Source organism: Calypte anna, chromosome 10 (genome assembly GCF_003957555.1).
Source record: "Calypte anna isolate BGI_N300 chromosome 10, bCalAnn1_v1.p, whole genome shotgun sequence".
Classification (NCBI taxonomy): domain Eukaryota; kingdom Metazoa; phylum Chordata; class Aves; order Apodiformes; family Trochilidae; genus Calypte; species Calypte anna.
Genome location: NC_044256.1, coordinates 11,464,310 through 11,483,591, shown reverse-complemented (window position 1 = coordinate 11,483,591; position 19,282 = coordinate 11,464,310). Strand labels below are relative to the sequence as shown.

General features: G+C 40.7%; 1 protein-coding gene across 1 annotated transcript in view; it reads right to left on the bottom strand.

Annotated features, from left to right (window-relative positions):
• TRPM7 (transient receptor potential cation channel subfamily M member 7) overlaps nucleotides 1–14,924 on the bottom strand; it is a 54,584-nt gene extending 39,660 nt beyond the window's left edge. The window contains 1 exon segment of the mRNA XM_030456735.1: nucleotides 14,664–14,924. Within this exon segment, the coding sequence (XP_030312595.1) occupies nucleotides 14,664–14,666 (3 nt within the window). The 5' untranslated portion in view covers nucleotides 14,667–14,924.
• Between the last annotated feature and the right edge of the window lie 4,358 nt (nucleotides 14,925–19,282).

Genomic DNA, 19,282 nt, shown 5'->3' with positions numbered 1-19,282 from the left:
AAGGAAACATTCATCATTTGAGGATATTCTTCAGAACTTTAGCTAGCGTTAAGTAACTAAGATGACAGGAGGAAAAAAGAAAAAGGTAGACAGTTTGATGCTAAATATCTGCTAACATTTGTTTTAAACTCTTGGCTCCAGCAAACCCCAGACATTTAATTTACTTGCTTTCCTCGCCATTTAAAATTACATACCTCTATAATTGCTGCTTGGGTTGGGGTTGTTTTGGGGTTTTTTTGCTTTTTAAAGGAGGGGAGAAATAAGGGATTTAACCAGATAGTATTACAAACTATATTTAAAAGACTCTGCTGAAGAGTAACACTGCTTTTTGTCCAGAGAATACACAATGCAAAAAAGAGCCTGCAAATTATCTTCCGGAATCAGCAACTGGAATACCAATCAACCTTCACAATTTTTAAAGTAACTTCTCCAGAAAGTATGGATAGGTGCAATGTTAGAAAAAGGCCCAAATATTATCACAATGTCATATTATACAGAGTGCTTTAATCCCTCTAGAGTATGTTACTCTAAAATGAGATGCACTTGGAAACCTTTTCAAGAATATTTTACCTGCTGTCCAAATCAGGATTATTCATTATTATTCTGAAATAATTGCCAGCCCCATTTATAAAAAAAAAAATGTTGTTTTATTTGTCAAACCCATTGGTGTAACTCTTGTCACAGAACCTGACTGTCTCAGACAGACTGACCTATGGTGTCAGGACTCTGCTATGTGGAGGATCCTGTCGTGATCAGAACAGTTCACCTGGCTCCTATGAACCCAAACAGCTCTATTTTTCTGGGTTGAAAGACTTGCCTAGTGAAAACACTGCTAGACTCCTGAAAATACCTTGCTCAACAGCAAAAACAAATAGTTGATTTATTTTAAATAAAAACTGTGGAGGAAGCAAGGAAGGAAAAAGGGCAGTCAGAGAAAGTCTTCTGTCAGTTCTTCTGCACACTGTATTCAGAAGCAGACCTCAAAAGAGCCAAGCAAGCAAAGATATGAATCTTTGAATCAATGGCTCCCTTAGTGCCAAAAACAAACCTTCAACAATCCTATTCTTTATTAAACAGTTCAGGAGATTTGCTCTGAACAGTTTTCACAGCAAACCAGGTCTCTTAACAGAGTAGCTATTGTTTTATTAAGTTCTCCTCTGACGTAACACAGTCACCACCGAACTTGCCAAACCCACGTGCAGTTTGGGATGCAGAGAATACTCAGTATTTGTCAAAAGGATTTTTATAGCTCTCTCAACTTTGATGAAAATTATTCCAGTGTGCATTTTGGAGAATGCACTGCTTCTGTGGGAATTTTTTCAAACAATCACAATGCATAAAATTAATGTTGTTTAGCACCCACGTGAACTTGAATACTGTTCTGCAGTTAGACCAGTCATAAAATTACTCCTTTTAAGAAAGTATTAAATCTTAAAACGCATACATCACCCATACAAGACATTAAAAATGTTAACATACACCTAGCCTAGAAAATATTTCACAACTGATTCTTCAGTATGTAATATCTCGTAAACCATCAGTAGATTTCAGAAGACACGTGCACCCCTGGTATAATTTCAAAATCCAAACAAGCAACTTCAGAGTTAAATGCTCAATTAGCAGATACAGTAATTAAATAACTTGCCAAAACCAGAGACAGCAGATGGCACGCTGTTCCTGAACATGCCTTCAGAAAAACAGAGTATCCCATGGTGCGGATCAGGACAGGGAAATCTAAATTCTTAAGAATGTATAAATTACTTTCTATGAGCTCCCAGGCCAACCAAATTCTGATGCATTCCATAAAGTATTTCAAAACATATACCAAATTATGATCTAGAAAAAATAAACCAGGAATTGGCCCACTGACTCTTCCAAGGATATAAATATAAAAATAATTCTTTACCCTCTAAAACCTACAAGAAAAAAAGGACAGAAAGGGAGCATGTGGTATTAGGTCTTCACCCAACATTTTTAACTCTAATACCCACTTTGCTCAAATGAGAGATTCTAAAATAATACACAGCAAAAGTATATAGGAATGTTTCCAAACCTGCCGTACAGTGCCTTCCTTTTTCAGGGTCTGTCATTCAAAACCCATTTTTTGTATAGGCTGTGCCCTCCTCGCCTCTTCCAACACCAACGACTTGGCTGCAGTCTGCAGTCATTCTAATTTTAACACTGGTGCATATTGCAAGCCCACACACTCTCCAAAATAAGCCCAGCAGGAAGGTAGAGTCAGCATTTCTACTCACCAACACGCAACAGAAACGATGCCAAACCTTTTTAAGTGGGTCAAGCAGTTTCTGTGGGTATCAAGGATGGCCACTCACTCAACCTGGTCCTTTCTGCAGGGATTGCTGGGACACACTGCACGGCTGCTGAAACCTCTGCACTTCCTGGCTCACCAGCTTTATTCCACATTGAAGAATTAGTTTGGTTCCTAACCCATATTTCTGGCAAGCGCTGAGCTTACTTCACATATGTATGAACAGACAATCTTATGAACTCTGGGTTTATTTTTGGAAGGAATGAGGCTACGGGCATGCTATCAGGGGTAAAACAATCCATGTAGCCCGGATCCATTGCCTGTCTCATGACACTTCCAAGTCCCTTCGCCATCACATAGGGAATACAAATCACACACCAGAAAGGAGTTACTGGTGGCCACCTCTGGAAACACAGCAGTAGGAAAGGGCTCTGTCACAAGCCAAATAATTAATCCTACCCTAGATTTGCTTCCGATTTCTTCGCAGATGAAAAAAATAGCTCAGCTCTGGCAGCCGCTATTCATAGAGAGCATACAGGCTGCAAGTTCACCTACTGCAAAGTATCTACTTCAGCTTTATTTGAGCTGCAGGGGTACAGGAACATCTGATTAATGCACTCTATGATGAAGCACATTACAACTATAAAAGCAAACTGGAAGGGTGGATGTTGCTGGTCTTGCTCTACTACTTTCTTAGCCTGCTCCATTTACAGATTTGACTTAAAAATTTCTAACATCATATGAAGGTACTTCTCTATCATCACAGCAAAGGTTTTGATGCCTGCTGACTAAAGTAGGCTATTATTAACTCACTAGAGCAGTGGAAACTTGTTATCACTATGGAATTTTTGACATAGCTAGCCTTAGCCAACCTGCAGAATATTAAAAAAAAAAAAAAAAAAAAAAAAAGGCCAAGAAGCCTTATGCTTGCATTTAAATTATTACAGATTAACGTTTCCCTAATCCCCAAGAAGAATAGAATAGAACGGGTGAAATGCAAGAGAGCATACCAGTGGGCATGCAAAGTAAGTGACAGTACCAGGCCACTGCTGTGGATGATGACATTTCACATAACTTATCTTTATACACAGTATCAGGAAAAAAAATATTCATTTTTCTAATCAAAATGACAAATATTAGGAAAAATGCCTGTCAACACACACAATAAAAGAGCCACCTGAAACAGATTTGGGGCTTTGTTCACTTTAACAGTGAGTAAAAATAAACAAACAAATAGATAAATAAAAATCCAACTTTAAGTTATGTACCTCATCTCAGAGCAGAAAAACGACTGAGAGCTCTCCTAACAGAGCTAACTAGCTTTGCAGTTGCTCAACAATGCACACTGCCTGCAGCCCTCACCTCTGGGCATAAGTAGCCTGACAGCATTCTGGAGACATCCATGTACCCAAATGCTTATCAGAAGATAAAAGTTCCCCACTAAAACTATTTAAGTAGTTTCTGTTTACTCTAGAAAAGCACAAAGAAACGTAACTGGGTTTATTTAGGCAAATGTGAAAGCAGCTAATTACTGTCTGATATAATACATAATGCTTATTCAGGCACTTTTAAAAATTTCCACTCTGCTTTTGAGAGGAACAGTTCTTTGAGATACTGTGCCTTATTTTGCTGCTTTCTCATGAGGCTAGTCTTACAGAAAAACTGAGCTCTCTGGCACAATCTGATGCCAACTGCTGAAATATTCTTTTACACCAATTTTCCCATTAGCAGCCAACCATCTTATTATTAGCAAGTTTTGAAAGTCTCAACTATGTTCTTATATCCCTCTTCATTAATGTTTCTTTTTAATAATAAAGTCAGCTGTAAAATCAACACAATGCAATGCATTGTGAGAAAGCTAAAGGTCATTCATTTATCTCCAAGTCAATATGCAGGCTACAAAAATGTACCATTTACTAAAAGTACCACAGAATTGTCTATCACACCATTCTTCACATACAGGCACACAGCAGTGCTAATTAAGATACAAGTACAGGCATCCCAATTCCTAACTACTGATTTAAACCTAGGTCTGGTTGGCTATAATGCAAAGGGAAACATAAGAATGTCTTCTGGTGTTTAACTTACAGGGCTGCCTCATCAAACTCGAGTCCCCAGTCTGAGTATTCAGATTCCAAATCAAAAGCTCAGAGATCTTATTAAACACTTGCACTGATTTGAAATACTGCTTCACCAAGTTGGACAGTAATTACAAAAAAAGCAGAAAAACTCCCTTTTTGCTCTAGTGGAGATAATGAAACATGAAAGGAAAATCAACTCAAGGAAAAATATTTGAAATGTAAAGAAGAGATCCATTCCAAGTGACTGCTAACTGAAAGCGTAACAACACAGCACAGGTAGCTCCCTAGGATGTACTACTTACTGTCTCAATCTTATCTCTTAATTTGTTTATTGCACAATGATATCAGTGATCAGCAGATCAAAGAAACAACATTTTTTTCAGCTCTTCCACCAAATGCTGATAAAGAATTACAGGTTACAAAAAAACCTGACCTACCTGCAGCACGTTTATGTTACATACCACAAGCCTAAATAATAACTCAAAAATTAAATATATGATTTTTACAAGTCAAGTAATTTTTACTCTTGTTGCAGGACAGAGGAACAACTAATTAAATTATACTGAGAGATCACAACACTCCTTGTACTTCATAAATCTTTTCTGTTTATTATAATTTCTTCCAGCATACTCACTTCCAGTAAAACTCACCAATGCTAAGTGGTATGTGGCACAAAGCCCTGCCTAAGCTGTACTGGACTTATTTATCAGACTCCTCTCTGGCCCACAGGGGGGAAGGAGTGAAGACAGACTATCATTCTAGAGAAACAAAAGACAACAGTAAGGAGGTGGAGGTCCTGGCAACAGCCAAGGCAAGAAACATAAGGGAAATATTTGCTTTAACAGACGCAATTCTTCAAATTATACAGTAAGGGTGCAGTCAGAGAAGACAAGTCAGTTACCTCTCTGCCTTCCCACTCATTCTCCTGCCACCTCCCTCCCACCAGCAGTTGTGCATTAGCCCTTTGTGAGTCGACTGAGCTCCCTAAACCAGGACATTGTTCCCAGGATAAAAAGAGCAGGTAGCTCCGATGTCAGAAGGAACCGATTCAGATGCAAAGTGAAAAGCACAGGAAAGGACCACAGGGCTCTGATCAGGGTGAGAACAAGGGAAGGAGAACATCCCTTAGGCAGCAGTAGGAATGCTGGGTTAGCACAACAGCTAAGTACACTGTCAAGGTGCATCAAAGTAATCCCCCGAAACACACTTACTCTAGCCACCCAGGAAAAGAAAACAGATCTGTCACACAAAAAGGCATTCTTTTTAAGAACCTGTATCCTGATGTTCAAGAAGGCGAGGAAGCGAAGAGAGCTGTACTTTATTTCTTGGAGAGCTGCCAATGAAACAAGAACATTTTACCTAAGGTCAGATTTTAGGTTAGCAGATACCCTGGGTTTAAGAATAGCATTCATTTTCATCTGCCACTGAGGGTGTTTTTTACTAATTCATGGTATAATTAAAACCCAACTTCTAATTCATTAATTACAGAAGATTGTTCTTGCCCTACATGCAAGATCTTTACATTTGCCAGCAATACCCTGACAAATCCAGTAATGGCACCCAAGAGGATAGTCAAGAAGACTAATCTTATCTTCACAGTGCTAATTTCTCTACATCCTCTCCACAGAGAGAAGAATGCTGCTTTGAGTCCCCTTCAGTCTCCTCTGAAAAAGCCTAGGGACTCACTGCCTAGCCACTGGCTTTTGTGAATAATCCTGCCTCTCTCTACAAAGTCTGTATTTTGCAGATTATTTACTGGTCATATGTGTGTAGACATTTTTCTACAACCCAAACCCAAGATTTTTCTGAAGGCAGAAAAGCTTCAGTGTTGCCCATTTTCTATGCTAGGAAGACTGTGCAGCCCAAAGTTCACTGTCAGGCAAAGTGCTATCATTATGCTAGTACCAAGGATTGCTCTGGTGGGCTACAAAACACCAAGCATGACCAGACTGATGCAGACAATGACTTGCTTGTTAGCAGCCTTCATCACTGCAGAACGTTCACCTGTAATGCTAGCTGGCAGCCCGAAACAGGACATACATGATGTTATCTGCCCTGTTTCCCTGTATAAGCAACAAATTCTCCGAAACTGTTTCAAATGTATTAGTGAAACAATATGGTCTTTTGTGATCATGACTCTTTCTTAAGTGATAAGTAAGGTTTCTACATAGAGAGGCAGGACTTATACAGAAAACTGCACGCATGCAAATTTTGTTTTTTGCTACAGTTGAAACCTAGAAAAGGCTTTTTCTGCCAAGGATTTTTATAAATGAAACCAAGAATAAAACAGACCAATTGCTTAACGAGGCAAAGGCATAAATCCTCATCAAGAGCATTTCTGAGGTTGGCACAAATTAAAAGGACAAAAGGTTAGTTAAGGGGATATTTCTGCTTTTCAGTGCCTCTGGCTGAAAATCCAGTTAGTGCCAGTTGAAGAGGTTAATGTCCATCCCAACCTCCACACCTTAGCTTAGTGCCCCTCAGACAGGCCAAGAGCTGTCTGGGCTGCCAGGTGGGGCAGTCTGCAGTGTGATCCCATGAACATTTTCAACAGCACAACTAAGGAGTCAGGAAACCAACAGCTTGTGAAATCACAAGGAATGAGCCTCTTCCAACTAGTTCTGCATCAAGAGAAACAGCATCAGCAGACAATACTAAGTTCCTAGAAAGTGGTTTAGAATATTGGTCAGCTCCAGTAGTGGTGATTCACCCTCTGTCCCTCGTGTGACACTACTGCTATCAACAGGAATTCCTTCAAGATCAATCACTCTCAAATGCTTTCACCAGAAGATCATCCTCAGCTGTGCACTATTCTGATCCCTTTAGTTGAAGTTTTATTAAATTTTATGTTCAACACAATTCTGCAAAGTACAGTTTAGACAACAGTGCAGCCAGGGAACACAGGAGAAACTGGTATGGCTGCAATTTAAAATATCATTATCTGCACCTACTCTGGGAGATTAAGTGACTTTTATAATTTAAAAGAAAGTTGGTTAACAGTTGCATAATTATACAACTGGTATTTTTAGGCTCCAATCATGTGTCACTTAAGCACATGCATAATTTCATCTATTCAGGTGACTGAAGTTATACCTGACTAAATACCTGCATAATGGCAGCAGCCACAGGGACAGGTTTTGAAAGGAAGCTGAGCTTTTCAGACTGGCTCTACCACAAACTAGTACACCACACCGAGCTTACCACACAAAGCCAATATACATGCAATTTTAACTATGTTGTATATCAGCTTGACAGTCTTTGAACCTGGCCACATGGCTGCCCTGCTGAGTTCTATCAGATACATTATCAGAATACAGCTTTGCTCTTTCCTACCTCAAAGAAAGACATTCTGCTTCCTGAGAAAGTTGAACAGTACTAAAAAGCAAATAAGCAACATGTTAAGAACACAGAGGGGGAAAAAAATCTAGAAATACATTGTTACTCCAGACAATTTACCAGCCCTGTGTTGTTTACCAAAAGTAGTAACTTAATGAGAAGGGTCAAACTCATCTTGGGGCAGCTCAGGGACAGCACATCAGGTACAGCACATCTGGTAAGAAAGTTACCTTTCATTCAATAGCACACATTCAGGAAAGAAGGTCAAGAAATACAACTTCTGTAAACCAGAATTTAGATACAAAAGTGTCCAAGCATAGCCACTGCATGCCTGCAGTACAATTAGGAACTCTTCTTGGAAGAGGCTGCAGAACCTGACTTGTGAGGGTGCAGCTCCATCCATGCCTGCACACAAGGCTGTAAGACTTAGAGAACATTCACGTAGTGTGGGATATAACCAAACACTGCTATGTGTTGGTTATATCCAACAGTGTAACCAAACACTGCTATGATAGCACAAGCCAACTCCCAAGCAATCAGAGCAGGCTTCCAAATCAGCCTCACAGCTCATGTCAAGTTTGGGGTGCCACAGTCCCACTTCCCTAAGCCTCTGCATATGATCCCATCCTCCCCACACCAGCACTGGCATTCATGGCAGTCACACGGTGAGACAGTTCAGGGACATGACCAACAAATTAATAATAAATAAATAACTAACTAAATAAAAAAGAGGTGATTTCAATTCAAATTCCCTAAACAGTAATGGAGCACAGAGAGAAGCACAAAGGGATGGGTGGAAGGGTGACAGACAGGGTTTAGGTGAGTTTAGACTGCATTGTAATCACACTTGAGAAAGAGTTTTGGCAGATTTGGGAGCAAATAATAAAGGTGCTCTGGCAACAGCAACCCTGCTCATATCAGAGATTATTATCTTATAGCACAGACATCCACACCGCAAGCACTCCAGGTCAGTCTTGGTAATTATATTGTCAATGAAGACAGTAATAGTAGGAAGACCTGGAGTGCTAATTAATACCAGTTTTCAAAGTGCCCCAAGTCTAGAAATTGTTAGGTAATAAGTGCTTGTGAAATACAGTATTCCTAACACAGCAACTAAAAATTCATTTACAGAAGGCATAACTGTCAAATATTTATTTAATTTAGATTTTAACGGTCAAATTTGTCAAGTCTGCCTTTCAAAAAAAATAATATTATTATCACTTTGCACTACTAGAAAGAGAAAAACTTAGCAGGTATTAAAATAAGAATCAGCCAGGGACATCTTGCAAAATTCCACCCAGAGTCAGAGAACGAGTCAGATGTAAAAACACTGTTTCCCTCAGACTCTTAGCAAAGGTGACAAGAATCGATAAGATAAAGAAAATAAGTGCCTCTTTGGTAGAGGTAACAAAACAAAGGGTGGTATTCAATTGCAACGACCATTGTGTTAAGAGTGACTGAGCTGTAGAAGACACTTTCCCAGGCTTTGAAAATCAGAGCTATGTTATGGTGAAAGAGTGAATATCTTGATTAATTTGAAATTTTAATTGAGAAAGTATTCCCAAGCAGGAATGTGCTAGTGACAACAGCAAAAATCACCCAAAAGCTCGTCAGTTCAAAAACTAGATCAGCAAACCAGGATTTAATAGAAACACATCAATTCTCAGAATCTACAGATTATTCTTATTTTATAAATCTCATTTCATTGGTAGTAAATAACCAAAGGCAGAATCCAGTAACACTGGGAGTCAACCACACCAGGCTTTGGGATCTAGGACTAGGAAGCAAAAAGCCCAGCCAGGGTGACACTCTCCAGCTCAGGGAGGCCTCCCCAGATGATTGCTAGTGCAATTACTAGCAGCAAGTCTAGACATTGATAAGATTCACACATGCATAATTTTCAGACACAAAGTCTAGGTAGATGTGTGCATATACTCTGTGAAACTGTGTATTACCCAGTTGCATGCTCTTTGAAAACCATGATGAGCATTTAAAACAAAATTAGCACTTCATGTTGGACTGTATCTGAATATGAACTAGTGATTTCCATGGACAGGTTGAAGATGAAATGGCAATACAGCTTCACAGGGGTTTACAATAGAGGTTTCTGAAGCTGGAACATCTTCCAAAAGCATCAGTTGTCAAACTACACACAATAGAGTACTAACTGCATTACTGTATTGGCCTGAAAAATTCCAGTTTTGCAGCTGTCAAAAATCAACAGCTCTGTAGCACATAGATCAAATGTCATCCTCCTTCAGCTGAAAACAAGTGCATGTTTGCCATTCACACAGAAATTTCAAACATTTTTAAAAATCTGATTATAGAAATTGTGTGAAACAGCTTGATTAGAATGGCTTTGAAAGAGTTTTTAGGAAAAAATTTATAGCTCTTAATAATATACTAAATAATCCATAACTTTGATGTGACTTTTAGAATTTTTTTTTAAAAGGACAGGAAAATTCCCAGAATTAAGGTTTAATACAAGCCTACCACCTCAGTAACATCAGAACTTTTGCTTTAATTATGGGGAAAAAAATGCCTAACTTATAAATCGAGTCCAAACCACTCTAATGTGCTGACAGCTTTTTAACATACTTTAAACACTTGTTGGCAACCAAATACATTAGCATTTAATTCAGACTTTTTCTGCAATATCCTCATACCACTTGTTCTCAAACCACTTTCCACATTTAAATACTCCAGTCTTTTCAAAAAGCAGCTTTTTGGAACTTGCAGCACCACAATCAGCAACAGTTATTTTTATGCCTGTACTTACCTACACCTTTATAACACTTTCCAGACAATTCTTGGGAAGGGGAAAAAAAAACAAAACAAAAACAAGCAAACAAACAAAAAATAAAAACAAACAAAACACCAACCAAACTAAAAAAAAAAAAAAAAAAACCAACAAAAAAAAACCCCTACAGAGTTAAGGATAACAATGTTACTTATTCCAATTTCTCTATAGCTTTTTCTTTTTTTTTTTTTAATTTCATTATAGTACCAGGTGTTAAGTGGCCTTTCCTGCTCAGAAAGACTAGAGGTAAGAAATTTCCCCTGTTCACCTTACAGTGATCTGACAACCTGCACTGTCCCTACTTCTGTACAAGAACTACAGCTGCCCAAGAAAAAAAACAAACTTGAGCTGCACCGTGGTTCCAGCAGATCTGGCAGGTAGAGTAAGCAGCTCACACCCACTTTACATTCTAAGCAAAATATAAATGTAAAAAATGTAAAAAAATCATCACTGCTCCTCAAAAAATAGCAGTCAGCCATTCAGTGCAACAGCTGTGATGGACACCAGTGATGGTCTCCAAAACACTGCTTCCTGGGTCTATGGTCCCATCCAGTTGGTGCAGGTGGGTGTGCAGACACCACTGAATTACTGACTGGCTGCTGCCAAGCAAACCAGGCACATCCCACACATCTCCCTCCCTCCTTCCTCTCCCACACTGCAGCACGGGTGCCCTGCTATGTGCTAAGGCAAGAAGCAAAGCTTGCCAGTACAATTTACTTTTCCTGTTCTTTTGTTAGATTAGCTTTCTATAACTTGAAATAATATTTAAATAAAATCTACAAATCAGAAAACAGCTAAGCCTAAAGTAATAAAAAAATAGCAGAAATCAAGAAGTAGGTAACTTTTTATGTAGGTTCTGTCATAATACATTAACATGAAACCACTACCTGTACATTCTGATTATGCAAGCAAAAAAAGATGGAATTAATTCAAATAAAGGACAGTAACAAGACAGCAAAGAATGCAATGGAGGAGAAAGGTTTCAGGCCAGGGAACAGGAAGAAAACATGCAAGAAGCTTTGTTCAAGTTTTACAGCAGGCCAAGTCACTACCACGGACTATTTTTTGCACAAATTGCAAAGCATTTAGACTGATTTGTCAGAAGCCACTACTACTTCTCAGTATCAGAGGTAAGAAGTGACATTATCTTTAATAATCATGTATCTTATTCAAATACACAAAGAGTGAATTTATTCAGTTATTTATCTGCTGAAGCCAGCTGCAAGAATTTCAACCAATGAAGGTAAAATGCCCTGAGACAGTATTAGTCATATTGGAAACAAGAAACATGACCTCAAAGACAAACATCAGCTCTTGAAAACACATACTGGTTTTACTGTCAGTTTTCCTTTAAAAAGGAGGGACAAAACCCCAGAATTAGTTATTTGTTTCAGCAAATTAATGTGGCACGCAGATATTGTGGCCAAAGGAGACATGGTTAAAGGAAGAGAAGTATTCCAAAAGAAATAAAAATGTGTTTTATAAAAAAAGATGATACATTTTTTCAGGCTAAGTATATTGGCATGAGAAGTATCATTTCATTGTCTTGATTCTTCAAAGCATAAGTTACAATTTTAAAATCCAACCCTAAGTCTTTAAAAGACTGGAACTTCAAATTTGGGTTTGCTATGCTAACAGTATCAGAAGTTAGGAAGTGTCACTGCCAGTATAACTACACATTAGACTCCTAATTAAGCTAATCAGGGTCTTTCCGGGGAAAAAAATAAAACTTACTATGCCAAATCCTATCAGGAACACAAATTACAGACTACAAAAGCACCTCCCTGCTCTCACACATACTTTTTGACATTCCCTTTGAGATTACTTGCAGCATTACTAGTGTAAAATTGACAAATCAATATGGCAAAACCCTACTGTGTCAGCATCATTATGAGAGTACAAACCAATATTGGTTTCTTTAGAAATACTCATCTGCCATATGACTGTCCACAAGGAGAAAACAGTTAACAGAAACCCACCCCATGAAGGGGCATGAAAGAGAAGCAAGCAGGAAAACTTTGGGTGTTGGTGCAAAGCTTCCAGGAAAGGGAAGCACAGCAAGCAGTAAAGATAACTATGAGAAAGAGGAGTTTGGATCACTGGCCCAGCAGAGAAAGCAGGGCTGATAAGACAAAAAAGGTAAGGCAGCAAGGCTAGAGTTACAGAGCCTTGAGGGACATGAAAAGGAGTGAAAGTTTAAAACACAACGGAATACTTCTCTCCAAGGTAATTCACGGAGGGGGGAGGTCGACAATCTGATAGAACATCTTTAAATACAAGTGAGATAACTGCTAAAGGTAAGGCGATGTTTCAAGGTGCCTTTGTATGATGAGTGAAAATGACCCTTCCACTCCCGAGCTCAAGCAATTAAAATATCAAAGTAAAACATCAGGAAACTAAGATACAAACAGTCCAAAAATCAACCTTAACAGTTCCACATGCACAAAGGCTTTTTTCCCCCCACTTTAAATAGCAAACTCAAGAATGGCCTCATACCAGAAGGTATGAAGGATTATCTAGCAGACACTTATCTCACCCACACAGACACATTAAAAAAGACTGAACTCCCTGAATTGCCACACTTAACAACTCTTTAAAATAATTCCTGATTCAATGTTGGACACTGTCCAGCAACTCTTCAAAACTGCTACATAGCCATGGAGCAGAGGAATTTTTCAGCAAAATGAACTTGCATAAAATACCCTATATTCAGCTCAGGCAAACTACTTGTTAAGCAGGGGTTTCAAAATTTGGTAAGAATAAAGCATTGCAAAGATGTTACATTGCAAAAAAAAATTGCTGAGCAATGATCAGTTTAAAAATCTAGAATGGTTAAAACTAATCTGTACATTTCTAGGTTATGTCAGCACCAACAAAACCCCAGAACTAAAATAAAACAAAAAAAATATATAAAAAAGGAAAAAACAAAACAAAACACACTTAACCAACAACAAAAAAAATTTTAAATTAAAAAAAAATAAAAAAAAACCAAAACCACTAAAACCCACTTCAGTTGAAAAGAGCAAGTACCACACAACTTGGAGATGCCAAGTATTTTTTCAAGTCAGAATGGAAGGTTGTACTTTCAGCTTCTTCCTAGAAGAGTGATGGACTTGCAGATTCTAGAAAAAAGCACATGTTTCTGCACAATCCACAGATATTGTCAGAAATGGAAGCTTCGTGGCTATGAATTCCTGAGGTTTTGAGCAATATACTGTGAAATAAAACATCACCATTTAACATTAAACAGTACATCTGACAAAAGTTTCGAGTAGCCTGTTGAAATCCACACATCTACACTCCACATTTAAATTTTCAAAATCATTTGAAAGCACTTGATGTGACAGCTTACTCTTAACTCCGTAAATATTAACTAAGGAAAAAACTTCTAGGAATAAAGAACCATTTAGCGGCCAGAAGAAGGACCTGGAACTAAAGTCGCGTTTATTTTCTAGAACCTCTTCATAAAGGCTTATACACACCTTTGTATATGAGAACGCGTAGAAACTATGAAAATTAAATAGGTAGAAGGATTAAAAGAGAAGCACTGCGGCATCCCAGAGAACTACATAGTCCCGATTCTGGGATGAAAGAAGACCGTAAAGGATTTCGGCAGCAGGCAAAGAGCACGAAGATTAACGTGAGGTCCCTCACCCCCTCCCTCCCTCCGCCGAAATGCCGGCTCCCCAGAGCGCTGCGCCGGTCAGGGGCCGCCCGGCAGCAGCAGAGATGGCTTTGGGCTGCTCCGCGGGCACGGCGGGAGGAGGCTCCCGAGATGCCGGTCGGCGGCTGGGATCAGCCCCGGCATTTCGGGAGCTCCGGGAGGGCAGGGCCCGCCCGGCGGGGGCTGAGGGGGCTCCGGGGCTTCCCGCCGCCCGTTGGGGACCGAGGCACCGCTCGCGGACGGGCCTGAGGCGCCCCTGCCCGCGCCTCCCCTTCCGGCCCCGAGGTGACAGCCCGGCGGGGTCCCTCCTCCCCGCCGCCCGGAGCACCCCGGACGAGGCGGGCAAGGAGGAACGACTGCGGCGGCGGGAGGCGAGCTCGGGGGCCAGAGGAGGCGAGGCGGATCAGGGTGGCCGCGGCAGCCGGGACCCGGAGCAGCCGGCTGGGACAAGTCTGATCCGGCGGCCGGCGCCCCCGTCCCTGCCTTCTCCCCGCGCCCCGCCGCCGCCCTCACCATTCTCCTCAGGGCCGGGCTGGGTCTCGGCGCCGACTCTGGTTCTCCTCGCGCCGGGCAGCTCCTGCTCGTGGTTCGGCGTCGGTGGTGGCGGGGCCTGTCTCCATCTATCGGGGCTGAGCTCGGCAGCAGCGGAGGGCTGGGTGGGGAGAAGCCGAGCGAGGACAACGCTCCGGAGGCTAAAGAGAGAACGGGGCGAGAAGAACAGCGTTGGCTCGACTCCGCACCGGGACCCAGCGCTGGCGGCGGCCTCGGCCCGGCGGCTCTTTCTCATAATTGTGCGACTCAGCCGGCAGAGAAGCCGCGGCGCTGCCGCGTCAGCGCGCACCGCCCCCGGGAGGAGCGGAGGGGAGTGGGCAGGCGGGAGGGGGAGGGGGCGGTGTGGCTCGGCCCGGTCTTGCGGACCCCTCTGGGCACAGGGCTGGCGAGCTACTGGTAGCTGCGGCCTCTGCATAGGGTAGGGAGGAGAGGTAGTATCCAGAGCAGCGTCCTGAAATACCCCAGAAAAGCTTAAATGGCTGCCGGAAGGCAGGCGGCTGTGCCCCCCGTCTGCTGTTGGTGAGGGAAAGGCCGAAGAAACGTTAAAAAAAGCTCTCGGGGCCAGGGCCCAGCCCGGCTGGGAACGCGTGGTCTCTGCGGCTCCCACAGCCATAGAGCAGGGCCCCACAGCTCCCCAGGGCCGGGCAGTGCCCGGGGCTGAGGCCCGGGGCTGGGTCTGCTCTTACCCGGCGAGGAGAAGTCACCTCAGGCCGGGTCGCTGGTGCCTCGGGACAGTAACCCGGCGTTGTGATTTCAACGGCATAATAGGGAACTGCATTCCTTAGTTTGATCTTTTCTTGCGTGGAAGTGCCGCCACTCACACTGAGTGACACAAGTTTTGTCACTTGGTCTGAGCTGAATTGGAGGAAAGTTCATTTTGGAGAGAAAAGGGAGGATGCGTTTCTGCCACTTCAATCAACTCCGTTCCCTGTTTAGGACAGAACTGCCCAGGGCAGGAACCTGGACTTCTTTTGTCAGCGAAACTTGAGAATCAGTATCATTAGTGATCGTTAATCAGTTTCATTAATCATTGTACAATAATTTCCACTGCACTATTTCAGCATTTTGTAACAATTGTATGCTAAAATGAAAAGAATTTTCTAAGGAGAGAAAAAAATGTAAGATTATCTCAAATTATTTGCCTTCCCTCAATGTGAAAAAAATGAAGATTTCATCGAGAAATCTCTGTCTACTATTTCTGCTATAACATTTTGTTTAAGCAACTAACAGTTTCTTTTGCAGTGAAAAGATGATTCAAAAGTGAATTAATGCTGGCTGTAAAGTAAATCTGATCCTGATACTATTTGTAAAATAACACAGCTATACAAGAGTGGTAAATCCAAACATTCAGATTGATTTTAAACCTTTGATTTTCATTGTCAGGCTTTATCATTTGCCCGCACTTTTGCGACATTCTTGAACCAGGTCCCATCTGGCCCTGCTACAAAAGCCAGCATTAACTCCACTTTAGACTCTGGGCTAAGCTGATAGAGGTGTGAGTGTGTGTTCACACCTGAACCTGAGTTTGTGCATCACAGGATAACAGCTCTCACCTGCTCACAGCTGAGAACTCTTGAGCCTCACTCAGCAGGACAGAAAGGCTCTGAAGAGTGTGAGGCTCAATACACTACTACATTTTCTACACTCCCTCCAATGATTAGAAAGGGGTGATGAAAAATTAAACAAGCATTTTAAAAAGGCAGCAGAGTTGGCAGGTGGTAGTTTAGACTGAACTGGAGAAATCAAAACCTGAAAGGTTTTGAGTTATTTTGAGCATTAACAGCCACTTAGCCCAACAAGTCCAGTAGTTAATACTAGTAGCAAAACCCATTTGCTGCCAACATTAGGTGCAAATTTGAAAAGACTTACACAACTACAGAGTGTTGCTGCAGGGAGTTTCTCAGCTGCAGGGGAGCTCCTAATGCTTGTTTTGAGTTAACTTCAGAAGAATTTGTAGTATCTTACATAGGTTTGCAAATTAGGCTTCTCTGACTTAATTTCTATACAATAGAGAAATAAGTCTTTGCCAGGGAAGTCAAATTAATTCCCAGTACATAATTCCAAGTACAAGATCTCACAACTAGCAGGCTAAATTCACTGTCTTATTGCAGGAAAAATTCCAAGCCTGCTGATCCACAGCTACTTGTTCCTGCCGGATTACCATGTGTCAGTGTAAATTCTTGGCTTACAAAGCAGTAACAGAAGGAGCAGTGGAAACACAGTAGAATTTTCTGGAGACGGTTCAAAAACTTTCCAAAGGAAAGCAGACCAAATGGGGGATTTCTGAATTGTTCAGCTATCACTATGAAGCATTTCTGACAAAGTATCACATTCTTGCTTCCTCCCTTCCTTTTTCCCATTCTAGTTATTAATCTAAACTTTTTCACATCCCATATGAAGTTAATGAGCAAGTTCTTCCATGACTAGGTCCTTCATCTCATCTCACAGCAATATCTGACTCGATTCTCATGGCTGGCCTTTACTATCTGTAAATCCAAGAGCAAGAAGGAGCCAAGGGCATAAGGAAGAAGTAGCTGGATGCTAACCTGATGGTGAGGCTTCCGGTACAAACTGTTGTTAGGAGAACATGCTTAAAGTGAGAAATTTTTCCGTGCCTTTTTTTTCCTGTTGATACTGTAAAGGAATTGACATAAAGTTATTTGAGTGTTAAACTGTTTGTGGTAAGCTTAGATGGAGAGACAGCACATTGTTTCACTGAAACAGCTTGTGAGGAAAATTAAGGGAAAATGAGTCATCAACATCCTCTCTGCCTGCCTCAGCCTTCAGAGCATTTTGAAGGGGGGGCAGGACACAGAACCACAGTGAAATACATCCCTGTGACCTGGGACTGATGGCACATGGCATAAGGAAGTCACCTTGTAGCCTTTTATTATGTTGATCAGCTATACAGAACATGACTGACTTGACTCTTGGCTAGCTGCATTAGTCATCCTAAAAGAGTGAATTCTTGTACATTCAGATGCTACATTTTGTTTTCACTACTGTACCTCAACCTCAGAGGGCTAAGCAGTAGGATAAATATTTAAACTTGTCACCTTAAGTGTTACTTTCCAACCATACCAATACTCAGCTCATGGTTCCTCTGATATCTTTTTCCAAATCAATATTTGTCAGCTGCGAATTAGAAGAAAATAATAAAGCATTGTTTTATATCTTATTGCATTTAAGCACCTTTAACCTGAAGCAAGCTTCTGTTATCTGAAATAGTATATAACTGGTTTAAACAAAACTCCTTTTGCTATGTGTCTGCTGTATCTCAATTTTCTATCTCAAAGCAAACTGTCAGTCTGTCAGTGGCACTTTATGTTAAGTAATTATTTGTTATGTAATCATCACCTGAACTAGTAAAATCTGTGATGTCAAACTTAATAGGTTTCACATTGCATTAAACCAGCTGTAACTTGATCTCACTGCAGGAAGTGCAAAAGGGCTTTAAGAAACCTCTCTAAGGAAGCCCTTGTCTCGATATTGCAATATCCAGTAGCCAGGATGAGGCTGTTTGATTGCTCACTCATCCTCATGTAGATGAAATACTGACTCATGCACAGAAAGATGCAAATGCCAGCTGATTAATGAGATCTAGTTAAGCTCCAATTCAAGGTCAAACAGACTCTGTGTAGAAACCATTTTTGCACCTTACTAAAGCCACCTTTCCCAGAAAAGATGCATTATTGATTCACTCTTCTTATTCTTCTAACAAGGGTGGATTTCCCCAAACCCTTTAATTTTTACTTTTTTTACCACAGGTTTATCCATTTCCTGATAAGTTTAGGCAAATCAACTGTCCAGCTGTAGCTACAGTGGCAGTCACCAGTTGACATTCTAGCTCCTACTCCTGAGCATACGAACAGTTTAAAAACTGTCCAGTAAGAAAAAAAAAAGGTGTAAGATGGCACAGGTCAGTGGGATCTGTAAGTCCTCTACATTATTTGCAAAGGGTTTTTGTAGTGCTCTAGTCGCAGAGTTTCTATGAAACTATTTTGCCCAATACCTCTCAGTTAATACACCAAATAAAATTACATACAACTTCTCAGTAATTCAAAATAGGCTGTTTCAAAATGAGCTGAAGGAGAAACAGCTTATGGCTGTTAATAAAAAAATTCAACCAAAATGGATGTTTGTTTCCATTTAGGCCAGGGTAACAAAGTGTAACTTCAGTTTTTAAACTGATTAGAAGTGTTGGTTGGTTTGTTCATATATGGTACACCTTCTGAAGAGGCTTCGAAGTTTACTAACCTTTTTTTCACTAATATAAAGGACCTTCAAAACCAAAAAGCTAGTCAGAGTGATGTGTTATCCTAATCACCTGACAAAGTTTGTATCTCCTCAAAACAAACAAATGCCTTCAAGATGTATTCAAGAAACACATCATAAAATCTAGGGCAAACCCAAGGTATACCTGGAGAAAATGTCAAAAAATGTTAATTTTTCATATTTAATAGTCATAAAACAGATTATCCTCTGAAACTGATTTTGTCTTACAAGCAACTTGTGTTTAAAGTAACAGAACTGATCATGTATTAAAATTGGCAAAATAGCACTGACATGTTACTGTAAGA